This window comes from Coregonus clupeaformis, chromosome 7 (assembly GCF_020615455.1).
Source record: "Coregonus clupeaformis isolate EN_2021a chromosome 7, ASM2061545v1, whole genome shotgun sequence".
Lineage (NCBI taxonomy): Eukaryota > Metazoa > Chordata > Actinopteri > Salmoniformes > Salmonidae > Coregonus > Coregonus clupeaformis.
Window position 1 is genome coordinate 16391027 of NC_059198.1, and position 20695 is coordinate 16411721.

General features: G+C 44.5%; 1 protein-coding gene across 2 annotated transcripts; it reads right to left on the reverse strand.

The window, feature by feature from the left end:
• Positions 1 to 211: 211 nt before the first annotated feature.
• On the reverse strand, positions 212 to 19057 carry LOC121569906 (transcriptional repressor NF-X1). Of its 2 annotated transcripts, XM_041881220.2 has the most exons (25): positions 18964 to 19057; positions 18787 to 18878; positions 12085 to 13107; positions 11637 to 11798; positions 10452 to 10529; positions 10093 to 10198; positions 9011 to 9082; positions 6933 to 7072; positions 6607 to 6706; positions 6246 to 6463; positions 6068 to 6165; positions 5875 to 5905; positions 5641 to 5723; positions 5347 to 5455; positions 4798 to 4917; positions 4506 to 4585; positions 4084 to 4314; positions 3729 to 3802; positions 3476 to 3574; positions 3317 to 3358; positions 2996 to 3094; positions 2676 to 2742; positions 1161 to 1306; positions 829 to 933; positions 212 to 680 (listed from the first exon to the last, which is right to left on the reverse strand). In XM_041881220.2, exons 2-25 carry the CDS (start codon positions 18806 to 18808, stop codon positions 605 to 607), a joined length of 3381 nt encoding a protein of 1126 aa, XP_041737154.2. In that variant the 5' UTR covers positions 18809 to 18878; positions 18964 to 19057; the 3' UTR covers positions 212 to 604. The 2 variants fall into 2 exon arrangements, with proteins under 2 accessions (XP_041737154.2, XP_041737155.2); XM_041881221.2 differs by lacking the exon at positions 212 to 680 and having other exon boundaries at positions 825 to 933.
• Positions 19058 to 20695: the final 1638 nt, after the last annotated feature.

Below are 20695 nucleotides of genomic sequence, written 5' to 3' on the forward strand. Positions count from 1 at the left end.
AAGCCTTCCATCTCAAAATACTTCATTATAATGTAGTAGTATCTTGTGTATAGTTATATTTCATAGTATCTGTCAGTGCATAAGCAAAAACGAATTTTAGCTAATTAGCAACTTTTCAACTACTGACTACTTTTTAGCTCTTTTTCATGTTAGCTAACTCTTCCCCTTTAACCTTAATCTGCAATATATCAGCAAGTAAAGTATCAACAAAACCATTGAAAAATTGCTTTATTTAAATAAGGTGTAAGGTATGTCCCCTCGTAGAATACAAAATACTGGTAGTCCTGCGTTGAGAACTTGTGAAAATTGCTACCTATAAAAACGCAATCAATTATTATTTTCAAAGTCTGGAGAGTACGCATTTGCGTAAAGGAAGCGCTGTAATGCCACTGAACAATGATGCTCATGGCACAGTCTCAAACATTACACTTTTACCATGGTTACAAAATAGTATTGTAGTGACATGTTGGCCTTCAAGAGCTAAATAACCTAAATGAGGGAGGGGAGATAGCATCACAGATTTCCCGAAAATCGACGAGCAGCAGAAGCATTCTTTATTTAGTATGATTGTTACACCATGAGGCTTGCTTCTTTTGTTTCTTTATTAATCCTGGACATCGAAGTAGTCGATCACCGGTTCTTCTTTGACTGACTTGGACCAGCTGCTCACACTGTCAGCCCTGATGACAAAAACAACCACAGGTAACTAGCTAGTTACAAGTCATTGGGACATTGAGATGCTACGAACTAAGAACCAAGTGTGTGTGTGTGTGTGTGTTTGTGGCGTGATTATATGGACGTTGTGAGAGTGAAAAGACCCAGGCTTACTTGCTGCTATGTTTGATATGGGCAATGGGTAGAGGAGCCCTCGGGACGCCAGTGTCTCTCTCTATCAGGGAGGTCAGGGTTGAGTTAGGACAGGCAGACTTCCCCCTGCGCACAGCAAGAAGCACAAAGTTACTGCACATCCTCAGAATGCCAGACTTCACACATTTTGTCAGTTGTTCACAATACACATCTATTGATACAAAATATACCCAGCTGATACTGTTGCACAGACAGTAATTATGTAGTCTTTTCAAGTTAACAGAAATGTGTCTATTTTGAGGTGGAGTGTAACTTGCCTTACTAAAGAAACGTTTTCCTGTCGAGGTGTTTACCTGATGGCGGTGATGACTATGTTGCGTTTGGGCTCGCTGTCGTAGCTCACACTCTCCACGTTGTAGGCCTCCGCCAGCTCGTGGACCAGCTTCCTGTGCTCCCTGTTCATGGGGGGGAAGCAGTGGCTCCTTTTGGACTGTTTACCCTGCAAACGGGTTCCACACACAGTCCCTTAACAGACTTCATGTTTCCACTACGAAATATAGTTCCGAATTACCCATTTAAGGTTTAAATAAATACATTTGTATTTCCACTCAGTTCATGACATTTTGTCCTAAACATTGCAAGCTACCGGAGCCGATTCACTTGACGTTATGCTGACTAAAGTAGTCTTTTCCGAATGTTTTCAGAACCAAAAGGGATAACTGACGACAAATAGAACCCATCGTGGATATTATCAATACCCATCATAATAACCAAGGACATTCAAATGTGTTTCAAGCCTTTCCAGCACTCCTTCAACTAAGTGGACCAGAACCTTTTAGCCAAATTCAGTCTCAATGCAAACTGAAGGTCCTCTGGTAAACTGGTAGTGGTTTAGGGAAACCCAATCATGTATAGGGAAATGCTGGCCCTGCATTAAGCGTTCCAATCTAGCCCCATTACATCTAACTGCTCTTAGGTCATGCTCTTAATACACATTGTTCTCCGTTTAAGACGTGGGTGACATTTCCTATACCTGTCCTTTTCGAAGGTCAAATCAAATCTTATTCGTCACATGCGCCGAATACAACAGGTATAGCCCTTACCGTGAAATGCTTACTTACAAGCCCTTAACCAACAATGCAGTTAAGAAAATAAGTTAAGAAAATATTTACTAAATAAACTAAAGTTAAAAAAAGTAACAAAATAATAACGAGGCTATATACAGGGGGTACCGGTACAGAGTCAATGTGTGGGGGTACAGGTTAGTCAAGGTAATTGAGGTAATATGTACATTTAGGTAGTAGGTGTAAAGTGACTATGCATAGATAATAAACCGCAAGTAGCAGCATTGTAAAGAAAAATATGCAAATAATCCAGGTAGCCATTTGATTAATTGTTCAGCGATCTTATGGCTTGGGGGTAGAAGCTGCTAAGGAGCCTTTTGTACCTAGACTTGGTGCTCTGGTCCCGCTTGCCGTGCGGTAACAGAGAGAACAGTCTATGACTTGGGTGACTGGAGTCTTTGACAATTCTTTGGGCCTTCCTCTGACACCGCCTAGTATAGAGGACCTGGATGGCAGGAAGCTTGGCCCCAGTGATGTACTGGGCCGTACGCACTACCCTCTGTAGCGCCTTACGGTCGGATGCCGAGCAGTTTCCATATCAGGCGGTGATGCAACCGTTCAGGATGCTCTTGATGGTGCAGCTGTAGACATTTTTGATGATCTGTGTAATTCTGTGTGAAAATCACTGTCTGCGTGCAAAATGGCACCCTATTCCCACATTGGGCTCTGGTCAAATGTAGTGCACTATTATTATAGGAAATAGGGTCCCATTTGGGCCACAGATCATGTCTATTGGTCCCTTACCTTGCTGGTGAGCTCAACCAGATTCTTGATCTCCTCTTCTACCTCGCTGACAAACTTAAAATCTTTTCTAAAATGTGAAAAATACAGAAATGACGTGATCGTGGTAAATATTATCCATCAATGAAAATGTGAAAACATGTCTCAAAAAGGACACCGGTCTTGGCTCGAAGTACATCAGCGCCATAAATCCGCCTTCAATTGGGAAATATAAGCACCACAACAACATGCACATATATATATTTGAGAACTTTTTCAGTAGTCATTGTGGTGAAGTCAGACCTTGGCATGCAGAGAAAATACTCTATGTATTGGTACACCACCTGGCATCAACTCTGAGGCTGTCACTGTATGTTGAGGAGGAAGAGCGCATGTTGAAGGGGTTCACTGACGGGTCAATCTGCAAGGCCTCAGCCAATCGCCTGTCAGGACACAGACACACACAGCCAGGTCATAAAACACGGGCAGACAAAGGTCCACAGATCTAAAGATTACAGTCTCTCTCAAGACAGGAGAAGGCTCTCAAGTTGACAGTACATTGAAGGAAACAAATCAATTTGACAGCCTAAAGCTGTGCATATTAAATGTCACGAGAGCTACAAATATCAAGTGTGTGCATGTGTAATAGCAGTGTAACAACTGACCTGTTCCTTTCCAGTGCAGCACAACCCTCGTCACACTCCAACCTGAGCCAGAACACACAAAAAAATAAGTTGGATATGGCACACTCATATTTAGTACAAGGTGATTTACTGTAAGTGTTGTATGCTGTAAGCTTGGAGTCAGGTTTGGTCCCATCTTACTTGGTCTGTTTCATCTCCTTCTTAGTGATGAGACCGATGTCTACAGAGTCACCCAGCTGCATGTCAGACAGCTTACTGGCCATGGCAATGGCTGCATACCTACAGTACATTGCTACAGTTATACCCGGTCTGACACCACACACAGTCAAGTTCTGAAAATGTCAGGTGGAATAACAGCAAACTCTGGTTTAGTGCACGCATTCAAGATAGATCTAAAAACCATTGATTCTACTGCACAGGCACGCACACCGACCTCTGATGGGCGCTGGCTGCCTCCGTGCACACTACCGTTTCCTTTCTCCGACCGCAGTCACACTGTAGGGCCACCTGTGGGACAGAGGTGGAAACTCACACAAACCCTGGCCACAAGAAGACTTCTGCTGCTGTCCAACAATGCTGCCTGTATTCCATCTCCATGTCTGATCCATGTGCCCAGTATTTGAAGAGTTACGGTCATTTTGTGGAAAATCTCCACGTTTACTGTCAGAATGTCACCCTAGATGTAGTGCAGTCTCTCTATGGCACAGGGTCAACATATATTTCATTTATTAAGCCTTTTTCTTTTTAAATCCCTTGAGTCAGATGGTTGAACATCTCATTTTCTGTACCTTGGCAGTGCAGGTGCTCCGCGGGCAGCTGCTGCCCTTGTGGCAAGGGGCGTTGCAGGGGTGGCCACAGTCGGGCCGGGGCAGCAGGCAGGGCTGGCTGCAGACGCCCTCGGCCAGACACTCTGCCCGGTGGCAGATGCGGCGGCAGCGGTGGAGGTCACACAGCAGCACCCTGTTGCAGGTCAGGCCACAGGAGATGTCCTGAAGGTGGCACGGGATGTTGCTCCTTTGCTGCAGGGGGCAGGAGAAGAGGGGACGGCTTTAGTGGAAGTGTCGTGACTATGGACGCGTCCCAAATGGCACCCTATATAGTGCACTACTTTTGACCAGGGCCAGTAGGGAACAGGGTTCCATTTGGGATGCACCGTATGCCTTTAAAGGGGTGAAGGTTAGGTAGAGGCAGCTAACATCAGCAACGTTACCTCATGCTTTCCCATGCACCACTTCTGAGTGAGGTAGGTACAGGGTGGGCACTTCTCTTCACTGTGGCAGTTGTGGAACACTGAGGACAAACATCAGAAAGTATGAACCAATGAGGAATAAACTTTTGCAGACAGTTTTGTCAAAGACAGAGACAGTCAAATAGATGGCATATGAATGATGATTCCTAAATGTACATGTATATGCATTTATATTTCTGCTCTCTAATACAGCATATTTGAAACAAAGAGGTAACTAAGTGAAAAAGCAGTAGTCACTACTGCAGGGTTTTACCTGGGTGGTCACACTCGTGTCTCCTGGTACACAGGTTCTTACACTCTGGGGGCTTGGTGCCACAGGCGATGGGTGGGAACAGGATACTCATCCCACAGTGGCAGGCCAGCTCATCAAAACCTACACACAGGAAACAGGCAGAGACTCAGAGGGACGTGGCCTATGAGAACCTACAGTATGTTTGGGGTGTGATGTTTATTTTTTTTATTTTTTGGGGGTGTGACTTTGCGACTGGGGCCATGTGATCTCAATGATCAAGCAATAACATACTGTATCACGACAATTAACACGTTGGATGTCAATAGGAGACTACAGTAAGTGAACATTTGACTGAAGTGGAAGTTATGATTCACAGTCCGCTGGTATAGTAAATGGCCTTCCTAGGAAGTGCTCTAGACTTAAGCAAGGTAAGATAAGGAACATTTGAACTACAAAGAATCCCAAAGACCGGGTAAAATGAGTCAATTGACTTTGGCATCTGCTGGCATGTGAACATCTGTGTTGGCAGTGCCACTGGGAGCAGCACTGGGACCTCTGATTGGAACTCACTGGTTTGCCAGCAGGGTTGGCAGTTCCCACGGTGACAGAGCTCTTGGCAGCGGTGGAGGCCACAGTTGAGCTTGTAGCCACAGATCAGAGAGCACTTGTGTTCCGCGCCCTAGGGGGTGGGGGGGACATATGTCAGTGTGACACTAGTTAGATAGTAGGTAGAGGGGGACATATGTCAGTGAGACACCAGTTCAGCTAATTAGAGTATGACTTGTGGCTTTACCTACTGACTGTGTCCTTTCATAACTGGGTGACACACACGAACGTGCGCACGAACACCTTTCGGTTACTCACCACACAGCACAGCTCGCCACATTTGTGTCGGCCACAGGAGCGTTTTTTGAGGCAGCGCTTCTCACAGGTAAAAATCAGTTCATCTCGAATTGGGAGGAAAGGAACGAGATTTAAGAGAAGAGTTAAGTACAGGAACGTACAGTACAGGAATGTACAGGACCGTATAGTACAGGACAGATCTACTTTTATGAAGTACAGTAGCTATACCCCCTCAAAGAATGATCAAAATCTCACCTTCATTCTGGATAGCTGCACAGGGAACATCCTAAAAACAAAGAGCTAGTCTTCAGTGGTGCTCTTTGGTAGAACATAATTACACCTCCATTTACAACGGTGCGCAGTCTATACAGAACATTACATTTGAAGATTTGCACTCAAGATACAAGCATGATACAAACACCATAGGTCCTTGTTTTTGAGGACTAACCTTGGTCTTAGAGCCGCATTTGCATTTGATGGTGGAGGTGAGCGAGCAGGGACCACAGCTGCCCTCATGGCACAGCTTCTCACAGATATGGATGGTCTCTGGAATGAAGTGGAGAACAAGTCAACACATTTGAATCCCATAGAGACACTATACATGTGGACACAGTGTCTTGTGTTACCATTGGAGCCGCAGGGCAGAGGCTTGCTGCAGGTCTTGCCACAGGAGGGGATGGGGTCGGAGCAGCTGCGGCGTTCGGGGTAGCCCAGCTCCAGGAGCTTGGCCAGGGCCGTCTGCCCACAGGGGCAGCTCCTCACCAGCCTGGGGGAGCGCGGGCACGGCAGGCACGGCCCAGGGTGGCACACCTGCTGGCACTGGTGGGCCTCACAGTCCAACATCCTAAGGGGGGGACATATCACAAATCAATAACAAGTAAATCTATGAATAAGATGCAATAGATAATCTATATCTATAATATTATTCTCACAGGAGAAAACTAATTGTATTTTCCTATTAATCTGAAGCTGCTGGTTAGAACTTACTTGCCACATGCTTTCTGACAGGAGAAGTGTCCTGAGCCGTCAAAGTTGTCTTTATCCGTCCCACAGAGTACCTCCCGAGAGACAACACCGCAGTAGCACACTGCAACAGCAGGAAACAACAGATGAGACAAAAACACCAGAATGCATTAGAGTGAAATCCATCACAGTGGCTAAAACCATTAGCCATCATTACTTATCACGGAGTTCCTCATTATTGTCAAGGAATGCCATTTTACTGTTAAGGACAGAAACGTTCTTGGTCAAATCACATGGTCAGGGAGAACTCCTGGCCCAGTAATAAGATATATTGGGACTGAGAATCTCACCCTGCTTGACCTGTAGCGGGCAAGGCTGGCACAGTCCGCTGTGGCACACCTGGATACAGGTGTGTTCCGAACAGTTGAGGATGGCTTCACACTGCTTGTCACAGTGGATGGCAGTGGCCTGGCCACACCGCATTGGCTGACTGCAGAGAGAAATATGGAAGTATTTTACCGTGAGTGGAAGGGGGCTCAGGGTTTTTCTTACAGTACCTTCGGAAAGTATTCAGACCCTTTACTCAGTACTTTGTTGAAGCACCTTTGGCAGTGATTACAGCCTTGAGTCTTCTTGGGTATGATGCTACATCAGGGTTCTTCAATTCCGGTCCTGGAGGGCCGAAACACTTCTGTTTTTTATTTCTACCTGGTAGTTAATTGCACTCACCTGGTGTCCCAGGTCTGAATTAGCCCCTGATTAGAAGGAGAGGATGAAAAACAGAGGTGTTTCGGCCCTCCAGGACCGGAATTGAAGAACCCTGCGCTACATGCTTGGCACACCTGTATTTGGGGAGTTTCTCCCATTCTTCTCTGCAGATCCTCTCAAGCTCTGTCAGGTTGGATGGGGAGCGTTGCTGCACAGCTATTTTCAGGTCTCTCCAGAGATGTTAGATCGGGTTCAAGTCCGGGCCACTCAAGGACATTCAGAGACTTGTCCCGAACCCACACCTGCGTTGTCTTGGCTGTGTGCTTAGGGTCGTTGTCCAGTTGGAAAGTGAACCTTCACCCCAGTCTGAGGTCCTGAGCGCTCTGGAGCAGGTTTTCATCAAGGATTTCTCTGTACTTTGCTCCGTTCAACTTTCCCTTGATCCTAACTAGTCTCCCAGTCCATGCCGCTGAAAAACATTCCCACAGCATGTGCTGCCACCACCATGCTTCACCGTAGGGATGGTGCCAGGTTTCCTCCAGACGTGACGCTTGGAATTCAGGGCAAAGAGTTCAATCTTGTTTCTCATGGTCTGAGAGTCTTTAGGTGACTTTTGGCAAACTCCAAGCGGGCTGTCATGTGCCTTTTAATGAGGAGTGGCTTCCGTCTGGCCACTAACATAAAGGCCTGATTAGTGGAGTGCTGCAGAGACGGTTGTCCTTCTGGAAGGTTCTCCCATCTCCACAGAGGAACTCTGGAGCTCTGTCAGAGTGACCATCAGGTTCTTGGTCACCTCCCTGACCAAGGCCCTTCTCACCCGATTGCTCAGTTTGGCCGGGCAGCCAGGTCTAGGAAGAGTCTTGGTGGTTCCAAACTTCTTCCATTTAAGAATGATGGAGGCCAGTGTGTTCTTGGGGACCTTCAATGCTGCTGAAATGTTTTTGTACCCTTCCCCAGATCTGTGCCTCCACACATTCCAGTCTTGGAGCTCTACAGACAATTCCTTCGACCTCATGGCTTGGTTTTTGCTCTGACATGCACTGTCAACTGTGGGACCTTATATAGACAGGCGTGTGCCTTTCCAAATCATGTCCAATCAATTGAATTTACCACAGCTGGACTCCAATCAAGTTGTAGAAACATATCAAGGATGATCAATGGAAACATAACGCACCTGAGCTCAAGTCTCATAGCAAAGGATCTGAATACTTTTTTGTTTTTTGTTTTTAATACATTTGCAAACATTTCTAAAAACCAGTTTTTGCTTTGTCATTATGGGGTATTGTTTGTAGATTGCTGAGGATTTGTATTTATTTCATCCATTTTAGAATAAGGCTGTAACGTAAAAACAAGTGGAAAAAGTCAAGGGGTCCGAATACTTTCCGAAGGCACTGTATACCAATTGTTATACTTCAGTAATAGTGACACAGAAATTGAGCACATTTGGCAGCCTAAGCTAAGGCATGTAAATTAACAGTCGGTTATTATTTTAGAAATGATAATGGACCTATATGTTTTCAAATAACTGCCCTTTTTCTGGCCCGCAAATCTGTGCAGCCCTCCGCTGAATTTTGAAATCTCGTTGTGGCCCTTAAGCCAAAATTATTGCCCACCCCTGCCATATATAGTGCACTACTTTTGACCAGAGCCCTATGGGCATCATATAGGGAAAATGGTGCCATTTGGGACTCAGACATTAGGTCAGTAGGATATACAGTACCTGGTTCTTCCGCAGATGCAGGCTTTGGTGACAGAGGCAGGACACTGGGGACAAGGTCCGGGGTGACACAAGCTGGTGAGACACAACCAGGGATCTAAATTAAAATTTTTCATTGGTAGCACTAATGCTCCCAACTTATAAAATTTAGAAGCACCAGAAAATATTGTATTTATTTATTGAGATAGCCTATATTGGGTCTATATGAATTCCAGATACTGTACTTCTGAAGCACTTGTTGTGCCGTAAAACTATTAAGTAACCCTGTAAATACATTTTTGTTTATTATAAAAAGCTTAAATGTTGATACAAATACCTGTCATTGAAATTGCAAAGTCATTTGTGGAATATTAGGTTTCTACATTGTGTAAAAGCACTACTTACCTATTGAGATGCATTCCATTGAAAATTGTACACTGTCTCTTTAAAAACATCAAGTTTGTGAGTGATGACATGAAGGAGATCAGTCATTCCTTCATTACTATAATCATTGATCTCCTTAAGAAGCTATCCCTTTTCCTTTCTTTCTTTCCCCCAAATGTTCGGATATAGCCTACTAGTAAAGTTACCAGGTTGTTAGCTAGCTAGCTAATGAGGTAAAATGACTGAACAAGGTGTAAACAAATGCCTGCCCCCCCGAGTAGTTTTAGAACGTCCTGCGACATGGTTTTTGAATGTAAAATGCGGCTCACCAAACCGCCAAAGGAAGAAAAAAATGTTGTGCCGGTAAAAAGGGTCATATCTTTTCATCTGTTTGGGCTAGAAAATAGCAGTTTCAGCTGTAGTAATGGTACAACCATGATGCTAACGAATATATGCGCTCTAGGGCACTCGGAAACAACGGTAGAGCAAAGCCTAATCATTACAACAATTATTATCTGGGCAAATTTTTTTTCTTCTAGGCGCACTGGTGCACCCAGCAAAAATATTTAGGAGCATATGCAACCAAAATGGTTACACTTTAGAGCCCTGGACACAACCACATAGGGGACACAATCAAGATAACGACTTCATGTTGTAGAACAACAGATTGTTATGTGGTGGTGGGTTGAGGTGTGTTCTGCATGTATTGGGTTGTGGCTTACATGTTACAGGGGTGCTTGCAGTCCGCTCCGCTCCTCTTCTTCCCACACATGTCTCCACAGCTGTGTGGGATCTCACTACGCTGGAACTCAGGGTTGGTCACTTTGCCTGTCAATCATACCAGAATAATTCAACACAGTATACGGAAATAACTCCAGAACTCGGGACAAGGACATTGATTTCTACTACTTGTTTATGTAACCTTTATTTTACCAGGTTAGTGTCATTGAGATTAATAATTATTTGTAAGGAAACTTTCTATTAGTTATAATTCACAAAGCATCTCAAAGAGAGCGAAAGACTAGGGATGCACTACTGTCTGGGAATAATGGCTAAAATTGGCTATTAGCTAATCCCTTACCACAGAAGCACTTGTAGATGTTTGGGGGTTGGAAGACAACATTCTGACAGGCCGGACACCTCCACCCGTCATTTGTTTCTGCAAATTAGAGCAAAGTTTGCATATTACATATACCAACTTACATAGCATTTCATTAGCTAAATGGTGAGTCACAATATTGTACACTATATCTTAGATTGTAATGTTGTACTCTAAGAACCTCAGCCACCCGAGCCACGGTCTGTTCACACTGCTATTATCTATCCTTTAAACTACCACTACTAGTTTGATGATTATAGCTATCAATCGTCCCATGAACAATCACCCATATTAGCAAACATTTAAAGCTTCACATTTCTCTATTATAGGCTACTTATCTTAATGAACGATATCAGCAAAATGCCTGCGATAAGTGATTGGTGTCGATAATTTTCGGTTTATTGTCCGAGCTCTACGAGACTGAAAAACAGCTTCTATCTGCAGGCCATCAGACTGTTGAACAGTCATCACTAGCCGGCTACCTGCCCGGTACTCTGCCCTGAACGTTGAGACTAATGCCCCATGTATTTAGAGTCATTGAACGCTGGTCACCTCATATTCTGTTTATATACTGTTGTTTACTCACTGTGTATGTATATACTGTATTCTCAACATAGCTCATCCTAATATACCTACTACTGTACATACCATTTTCTTTCCAAATACTGTCTAATCACACCACGTATTTATATTCTGGATTCTGACATGCTCACTCTAATATATCTACTCTTTATTGTTAATTGGACTCGTTCAGTCAATTCTTGATTAGATTGTTTTTATTTGTGTACTTGTATTGTATTTGTGAGACATTCTACTGCACTGTTGGCGCTAGTAACATAAGCATTTCGCTGCACATGCTATAATACCTGCAAATCGGTGTACGTGACCAGTAAACGTTGATTTGATTTTTAGTACAGTAGTAACATCACTGCACATTAGCTGCCATTAAGATAAGGTCACTGGGATCACACTTTTGCCACAGTGGATATTGTAGCATCATCAATGTACAGAAGTACCATCTGTCGAGCAGAATTTGCACTCCTGTATTGTCTGTGTGGGGGAGCATTGTGCCATCTATAGAAGACTATTGTGTTGAAACTCATGAATAAATGAAGAGCTGAAGGGACTGTTAGGCAGTGCCGAATCGTCTGTGTGTGTTAGGCCTACCATCTGCCTGTGAGGCTGGGGAGCGGGCCCACTTCTTGATGCAGTTGAGATGGAAGACATGGAAGCAGCTGTGGCAGCTCCAGACTGGAGCCATGACTCTGATCACCTCACAGCACACCATGCACTCATACTTCTCCTCAGACAGCTGCTCGATCAGGCAACCTGGACAGATATGGAGGAGAGAGTAACTAGACCAAACGATGGTATCTTCTCAAATGGCACCCTATTCCCTATATAGTGAACTATTTTTGACCAGGGACCATAGTAGTGCATCATGTATAGGGTGCCATTTGGAACACAATATGAACATGATAACTACTCTCAGAACAAACTCATTTACAAATGACAGATCCAATCAAAAATGTTTTCAGATTTTCTTTAGCTTGGCGTTATTTTTATTTTTTTACTGTGGGACTTATTGAAAAGCCATGAAACTTTGTCCTCTCACCTGTCTGAGTCTCCTTGCTCTTGATGGGCACGTTGTCCCACCTCTTCTGTCCAGGCCTGTGGTCTGAGTTAGGTGTTCTCCTCTGGCCTCTGTCCTGCAGGGGGGTGCGTCTCCCCTGGCCTCTCCCCTGACCCCTCCAGCTGGGCTCTTCTTCAGTGCTGGAGCCCGGTTTGTCACGATGGCCAGAGGGGGTCTCTCTGGCTCCCCTCTCAGGGTCCTTCCTCTCCTGGGGATATACTTTGATAGGCCCCTGGCGTCGCTTGGGCTCGGGGAATTTCTTTTGAGCGTCGACGTGGCGGTTCCTTTCCTCGGCTCTCCCGCCTTTCCGGTTTCTGGCCCCCATTTCTGATGGTCGTGTTTCTTCTCTGGGCTCAGCAGGTTCCCAGCCTCCTCCTCCTGTAGAATGGTTTTCCTGGTTCTCGTGCTTTTCCAGAGAGTGAGGAGGTCCTTTAGCGCTCCTTTCCCCTCTCTCTTCTCTCCGCGGCTCCTGGCTGAACCATCTGGGCTTTTCAGGGGAGGTGTCCTGGTGGTCTTCGTGGGCAGGCCCTACCTCTTCACCCAGGCCGCCAGGGTCTCGTCGACGCCAGCTAGGCCCGTCTATGGGGGGTGTTCCAGGCCTGTTGCCTCCACCACCACCAAGCAGTCCATGGTGGCCCCCGGGTAAGGCAGGGGGGCCAGTTCCAGTGTCAACCCCAGGCCTATTCCACCTTGGAGGCTGGCCCATTGAGCCTCGGCCCCCTCCCCCACCACCTCCGTTACCCCCTCCTCTTCTTCGACCCCTTGGTACATCCTCTTGGTGGTAGGGAGGAGGATGGAAATTTACAGGGAGAGTTAAATTGTCATGGACATGAGATTGTTTGACCCCATGGTGAAAATGGCCTTGCTGCTGCTGTGGTGCTGGGCCGTAATTATTAGAACCACTCCAGTTACGGTTGTGGTTCTCTCTGTTCCAACCCCTCCTGGATTGCTGCTGGTTACGTTTCTGTCGTGATGAAGTCCCATCTGGATTCAAATCCAGAGAGTCTATGCATAAAAAATATATAGCCTACTTATTAGTGAGTGGCTTGGCATGAAAGATGTGAAGCCGCATCGTAACTAGAGTGTAGACGCAGGCAAGACAGGCTTGACAAGTGACTCCAAAGACAAGGCGTTTAACAGTATTAATGTCTTTAAAACGCCTTGTCTTTGGAGTCATGTGTCAAGGCTATGAGTATGACAGCTCTGAGTATGACAGATATCCTCTTCAGGACGGCCTGGACTTTGATACGAGAGCACGTCATCTAGCTAAGTTGGCCTCAACTATCATTACAGACAAGTAAGCAACAATGTGCGCTATTTGTTTGAGGCGCTCACTGGCTGACCTTAGACAAACAAGGCCAGAGCCATTGCTAAAAAAATAGCTAGCTGGCTAGCGCATGAGTCAACCAGTACTAGCCTAGGCTATGTAGCTAGCCAGCTTCTCAGGCTAAAGTTTAATGAACATGCATCTCACATAATGTGGCAATAGCAATGACTGTATATAATTGGGCCACACTGACAGACTAGCGAAGTGAGCAGGGTATAAGTGACCAAAAAATAACTAATACATATTATTTTTAGGAACTCAGTTGGGGTCACAAGCTACTGTTGAGTTAGAATAGTAGAATACACAAGGTGCAATTTCGAAATTGTGCATCAGCAGTTTTTCTCATGTAATGTCAGTCACTGACAGTTACTCAATTAGCAAGTCAGCAAAACATTTTAGATTGGTAATTTACTCTAACCAGCTATCTAAACCTGTATCTGCCCAGGGGCCCTGACCTCCAGGGGGCCCCATTTGATATTATTAGTCACGCTCACTCAGATATCACTTACATGGCATAAGTATTGGCAAAATGTGTAGAATTGCAGGACATTAGCTTTAAAATTAAACATTTTATCTCCGCCATCAAGGGGGGGTGACTAAAATCTTGCTTAGGGCCCCCCGAAAGGCTAGGGCCGGCCTAGCCCAATCATAGACACTAAATAGGGTCAGGGTTAGTGTTCCCACACAGCAATATCTCCATGTTAGAGCGCTTGTTTACGGAAGACAGACAGAAGACCGAGACGACCACCTGCGCTAATTAGCTATCTAGCGTGCTCGAACACCTGTGTGTAAGCGTAACTGGGGAGGAAGTGTAGCGGAAGTATAGTTTGTTGGCTGGAGGCACACAGCCGTTTGGATCTGACCTAATACAGTAAGCGTATATTTTCTATTCGAAAGATTATTTCTCACTGATATGAAAGATAATTCCATATGGTTTTGAAAACTGTATCGCAAGTGATAATTATTGACGTTTGTAAATGTTAAAACAGAGCGTTGGGATTGTTGTTCACATGGTCCCACCGGTAAGTGGTGATTATAGCCAGAGAGAAAGAAGCGAAGCGAGATGTTTTTCTTCGCCCAAAATCTGTGCACGAAAATAAGCATACAAAGTGAGGAATTTTTGTATGGAGGTCAATGAGTGTTGAATTTGGTCAACAAAAAATATATAAAATACAAATACCTTACACTGAGTGTACAAAACATTAGGAACACCTGCTCTTTCCATGACAGACTGACCAGGTAAAAGCTATGATCCCTTATTGATGCCACGTGTTAAATCCACTTCAAAATCAGTGTATATAAAGGGTAGGAGACAGGTTAAAGAAGGATTTTTAAGCCTTGAGAATTGAGACATGGATTGTGTATGTGTGCCATTCAGAGGGCGAATGGGCAAGACAAAAGATTTAAGTGCCTTTGAACAGGGTATAGTAGTAGGTGTCAGGCGCACGGGTTTGTGTCAAGAACTGCAAAGCTGCTGGATTTTTCCACGCTCAACAGTTTCCTGTGTGAATGTGTATAAAAAAAATAGTCCACCACCCAAAGGACATCCAGCCAACTTGACAACTGTGGGAAGCATTGGAGTCAACATGGGCCGGCATCCCTGTGGAACGCTTGACACCTTGTAGAGTCCATGCCCTGATGAATTGAGGCTGTTCTGAGGGCAAAAGGGAGGGGTGCATCTCAATATTTGGAAGATGTTCAGTGTATATCGGAGTTGTGCCTGTTGTCATAGAGATATATTGAGGACTCATGGATATAACCCATTTAAGCATGGACATTTCCATTGAGGGCTTCCACCATTTTAAAGTAGTCAACCGGGTGGGGATTCCTATGAGTTGGGAGCAATCAGCCAATGAAGATGAAAATGTACTACTTTCAAATGGAGATAGCTTCATTGGCACTGCCCACGCTATAATGTCACGGATAAAGATGAGTCCTCTATCTATCTCTATGGCCTGTGCACAAGCGTATCTGCCCTCTCATTGGCTAGAATGGTCCAATAGACACTTTGTTATAGCTGAGAACCCTTGGGATAAGGCAGAATGCCTTGTTAAAGGTATACTCAGCGAAATGACGTTGCCACGAGCATCACCACAGATATTGAGATGGGCGAGATGCAAGACTTCGCTCACACACTGTAAATGCACATGTGCACGGGTTCACTTCACACTGTTCACAGCGTGGTAGCCAGGGCACCAAAACAGCGGAGAAGTTGAGCCTCGTGGTTAAATTTTCTTTGTTGTTGCGGAAATTGACCCACTATGCTGTTTACTTTCTGCATCTACATCATATCGCTGAGTCTACCTTTAATGCCTTGGGTCTTCGAGAAGGGTTAGAAGGGATACAGCTTTTGTCAAATTAACATCAAAAGTTGATTTATTTAGCATTTTAGCTAACCTTAACCTAACCCGCTTCAAAAAATCAAAATCTGACAAAAGCTGTATACCTTCTAATCAAAACCGAGCAAGGGCCGGCCGGCATTGCAAGTGAGTCACTGGGCTTGTTTGAGTGGTAAGGCTGAAGCAACCGACTGCAGACGAAAGTCGAGGAGTGAAGTCGGGGGAAGTGCATCTGCGACAGCTGAAAGTCGGACACTGATGTGGTTTTCCAACAGCAAGGCTCAGTGCAACGTGGCAGTGTTTATAAAAGTTTTTCTTTGTAATGTCGAAATAAACATGTCTCCAACCCCCCTATCACACAACTAACTAAATATAGGCAGTGTGTAAATTGTACCAAAGACAGTACAGTATGACAATAGGCAGAAAGTGCTTCTCCCCGATCACACTCACTTGTAGGCGATATCATGGCGATGTTGGCTAGCTAAACACATGCATAGAAACACATCCTCGGGTCTAACGGTCGTCACCCGCTGAACTGCGCATGTGTAGGCCGTCAAATCAAAGGCACTCCTTCGATATAAAGTTGTGACAGACGAGTAGTGTGTTTGAAGTAGAGGAAGTACAGAGCTTAGCATGTTTCTCGAAGTGGCTAAAAATAGATTTTGGCTTGGAAAAGTTGAATATTATCAGGAGTCAGGTAATTGGTTAAGGGAGGAGGATTGGAGGGAAAGAGAGAGGAGGTTGAAAAGACTGAGGAAGGCAGACGATGGGTTTGCATCTGTTGAAGCTAGCACTAACAAGGAAGAGGGTATGTCGAGGAGGCTAGGTGTCAAGTTCAAACAGAGTGAGCCAGACGCCAGTTTGAGTTCTGGAGGTGAAATGGAAGGGGTAGAAGATGTTGTGAGGAGCTCGGAGCCAGAGCCCTGCATTGATGGACATGGTTATGATAAAGATACATTTGGTCCAGCGGGAGTGAGATTTTTGAAGAGGGTGGAACCAGGCCTTTTGGCTGATCCATAGGTGGTTTCAGGTTGGGTGGAAAAGATGGTGGGTGCTGTTGAGTCGGTGAAGGTAACCCGACGTGGACTTGTGATGAATGTTTGTGTTTCTTCAGATCAGAGGGAACAGGCGCTCCGTGCGACACAACTTAGATCAAGATCTGTTTCTTACTTTGCCCTTAGGAACAGGGCACCGTTGAAAGGAGTGATTTCTGGGGTAGTGTTAAGTGTGGAGGTGGAGCAATTGAAGTTGAAGATTTCTGGTGTTTGTGATGCCCGCCGTTTGGTGCGACGCAGACCTGGTGGTGAGCATGGTGAAACAGAGGAGTCACTGTCAGTCCTTTTGAGTCAGTCTTTACCCGACAAGGTCATTTTAGGATATATCATTTATCCAGTTAGAGCGTTTGTGGTGAATCCACTGCGCTGTTTCAGGTGAAACGTTTATGGTCATGTTGCAGCTGTGTGTAGGAGGGAGATTCCAAGATGTGGGAAGTGTGCAGGAGGGCATGGGATAGAGGATTGTGTAGTTTTGGTGGATAAAGTTGTGTGTGTCAACTGTAGGGGTGCACATGTTGCTGGGGATCGGAAGTGTCCGGTGCGAGAGAAGCAGGTTGAGGTGGCTAGTCAGAGTAGTGCAGAAGGTGTCGTATGCTGAGGCAGTGAAGAAAGTAGAGGAGGATGGGTCAAGGGTGAGGGATTCTAAGAGGATCCCTGTGAATAGTAGATCTGTGCCAGCACAGAGAGATAGGCCAATGAGTGATATATGCTTCAGTAAGTTTTGCTTCTTCGCATTCATAGCAATGGTTATCAACTGTACTGCAGAAAAGGAAAGGAAATCACAGAAAATAGATGTGTTGGCAGCTGCAGAGAAGTACTTGGGGGTACGAGATGACTTCAGATGAGTTGCATGGTGTGTTGAGTGGTAGTGTCTTGTCCTCTCAGGCCGTTGGCAGGATCAGATAGGGTTAAAGTAGTGGAATAAGGTGGTGGGTTTTAATGAGTATAGGGTTAGTTGGTATGGTAATTAAAATATGTATTCTTTAGATTTTTCCCCAGTTCCGCATTTGTATCACAAAGTGTAATGGATCTATACTATAGTTCAGTTGGGTGTGGTAATGTAACATATTGGATGCCAACTTCCATTAAACCTCCCCGAAGATGATAGTTGTTTTTGACACAAATGAAAACGTGTCAGATTGTTGAGTAATAACATGTTCAACTACTTAAGACATTGGCTCGAATCTAGGTTGTGCCTTTACATTTCGAGAAAATTAACTACTAAGGAGGAATTTAACTTCTCTTATTGACTTCTCTAACACTGGCCTAGTCTGCTTGGTCTGTTTCACAAGCGTTCCGGAAGTATCGCGATGTTGAGTCTCTCGGCTTTGAAACTGTACTATCAATTGGGGAGAGAGAGAGACTCAAATATCATATTAATTTGTACACTGTATACATATGAATCTCGGAAAATGTGCTTCCTGTTTCAGTCATGGCTTTGGTCCTGTTCGCGTGTCAAACAAAAACACTAGTTACAGGCCTTTGATCACATGGTTGTAACGTTCATGCAGTCGACATGTAGGTCAATTTTTATCCCCATAATGAAACACACTGAAAGACGACTTTCCAAAAGTGACCCGCTCGAACGCGTGCACTGAGTGAGCACCCTTAGCTGCCTTGGCAGAAAGCGGAGTTCTGGTTTTCAGGGATACAGTGTTTGTCAACCTAACTTCCGTTTCCCCTGAAAAACAACTCGCTCTGGCGTCTTTCTACGTCTGCTATATTGGGTTACTCACTGAGAGATGGGTGACACTGCCAGTTAGCTTGATAACATTAGCGGAGTGCAATGTGACAACTCAAAACAAGCCCTGTAACTTGACTTTGAATTTCTATTTGCTATGATTTAGCTAAATAGCATGGGAGCTAACTAAATGATTAGCCACTCTTAGTTACAACTAAAGGGAGTGATCTAGTTAGCTAGCCAGCAAGCTAAATTAGCTAACTGCTAGCTAAGCTACTTTACCTGTGACTGAGCCCTCAGCCATTCAATCACACAGCTGGTGGTCGCTCACGTTCTTCTCCCACGCGAAGTTTGTAGCTACGGTTTTTAAACAGCTGTTGGGAGATTAACAACCAGAGATTAAGTGCCACTTTGTATTTATTATTCCCACAAAAAGAATAACATGTCTCCCCTCCTTACATGATTGATTGAGATATCTTGTCTTGTGGTCATTAGGGTATAAACGAAATGTTGTGTGAGGCACGAGCTTTGACGATTCTTCCTGCAAAGGGGTTTGAAGTTATGGAACTTTATTGAGACTCACGGGAAGGACAGCCAAGCCTTCTGGTCGGAGGGGGACGGACCCGTCCCTATCCACAGACAGTGTCACCAGATACCATTGGCTTTTCCTGGAGGAATATAATAAAATATAATTGAACTGGACTGAATTGAACTTAAATAAATTAAATAGAACAGAAATGAACTGAACTTAAATAAATATAATACAATAGAATATAACTTAAACGTAGACTCGGTTAAATAATGTTACCATGAGCAGCACCGCAGATATTGAGATGAGCGAGATAAAAGACAGGGTACCAAAACAGCAGAGAAGTTGAGGCTCGTGCTTCAACGCTTTTAGTTGTTGCGGAAATCGACCCCATTATGCTGTTTACTTTCTGCACCTATGTCATATGGCTGAGTCTACCTTTAACTGAAGTAGAATATAATAGCATGATCTACTGTCGTCCATGCTAGGTTCAAAATATACCCATCTTCAACCTAGCCTCCATGGAGGAAATTCTTCCCACAGTATTGTACAGACAAAGGATCACACCCTTAGGCCTACACATCCATCACAGCTATAGTGTCTAAGGGAGGCCAGACAGACAGTAATGGAAGGAATCAGGGTCGTCAGAGGCTATGATGGATGTTTTGTGGACTTGGATCACTGGGCTGTTGATTTAAAAATATTTCAGAGATAAAGCAACTCTGAAAAAGGTTAACTCTCTCTGAGATGATACACCAGGCTAAAAGTTGATAACGAGCTAGGTCAAACGCAGTCTATGCTTAATTTTCAGTCAAGACTTTTCGGATAATGATTTGTTATCATGTTAGCCTCTCATCATTGTCTTTATATAGATGGAGGTGTCTTAGGGTTGAGTCACTCAGTTATTGTGTGAAGATCAAGATGTCTGGTCAGACAGTCACCACAGTGAAAAACAGGACAATTACTGGAACAACCACTTGTGAGGGGGGAAAGATAGAGCACTGCACTGTAATGGAGAGTTGCCAACTGAGGAGTAACTCAGGGACAGAAAAGGGAAAAGTAAAAAATAATGTTTTTGAAGAATATGATCCCCCCAAAAATGGTACAACTATTTTTTCCAATAATTAACTAGTTTTTGTAAAATAAATAAACATTTTTAACAAGGAAAATTGGGATTGTGGTTGTCATCAATAACCACATAAAAATAATGTGGTTCAGTTGGTAGAGCATGGCGCTTGCAACGCCAGGGTTGTGGATTTGATTCCCACAGGGGACCAGCACAAATATGTATGCACTCACTACTATAAGTTGCTCTGGATAAGAGTGTCTGCTAAATAACTCAAATGTAAATTTTATAATCTTGACAAACAGCCTTACTTTCGCCCTGTTAAGTAGTAGGACCAATCATTTAGTATCGGACCCGCCTTTGCCTCCAGAACAGCCTAAATTATTTGTGGAATGGATTCTACAAGTCGGAAACGTTCCACAGGGATGTTGATCCATGCTGACGCAATGGCATCATGCAGTTGCTGCAGATTGGACGGTGGTACGCCACCAGCCTGTGTCGTCGTCTGCTGCAATAGCCCATCCATGACAAGGATCGTCGAGTTGTGCGTTCCGAGATGCCGTTTTGCACACCACTGTTGTACTGTGCCGTTATTC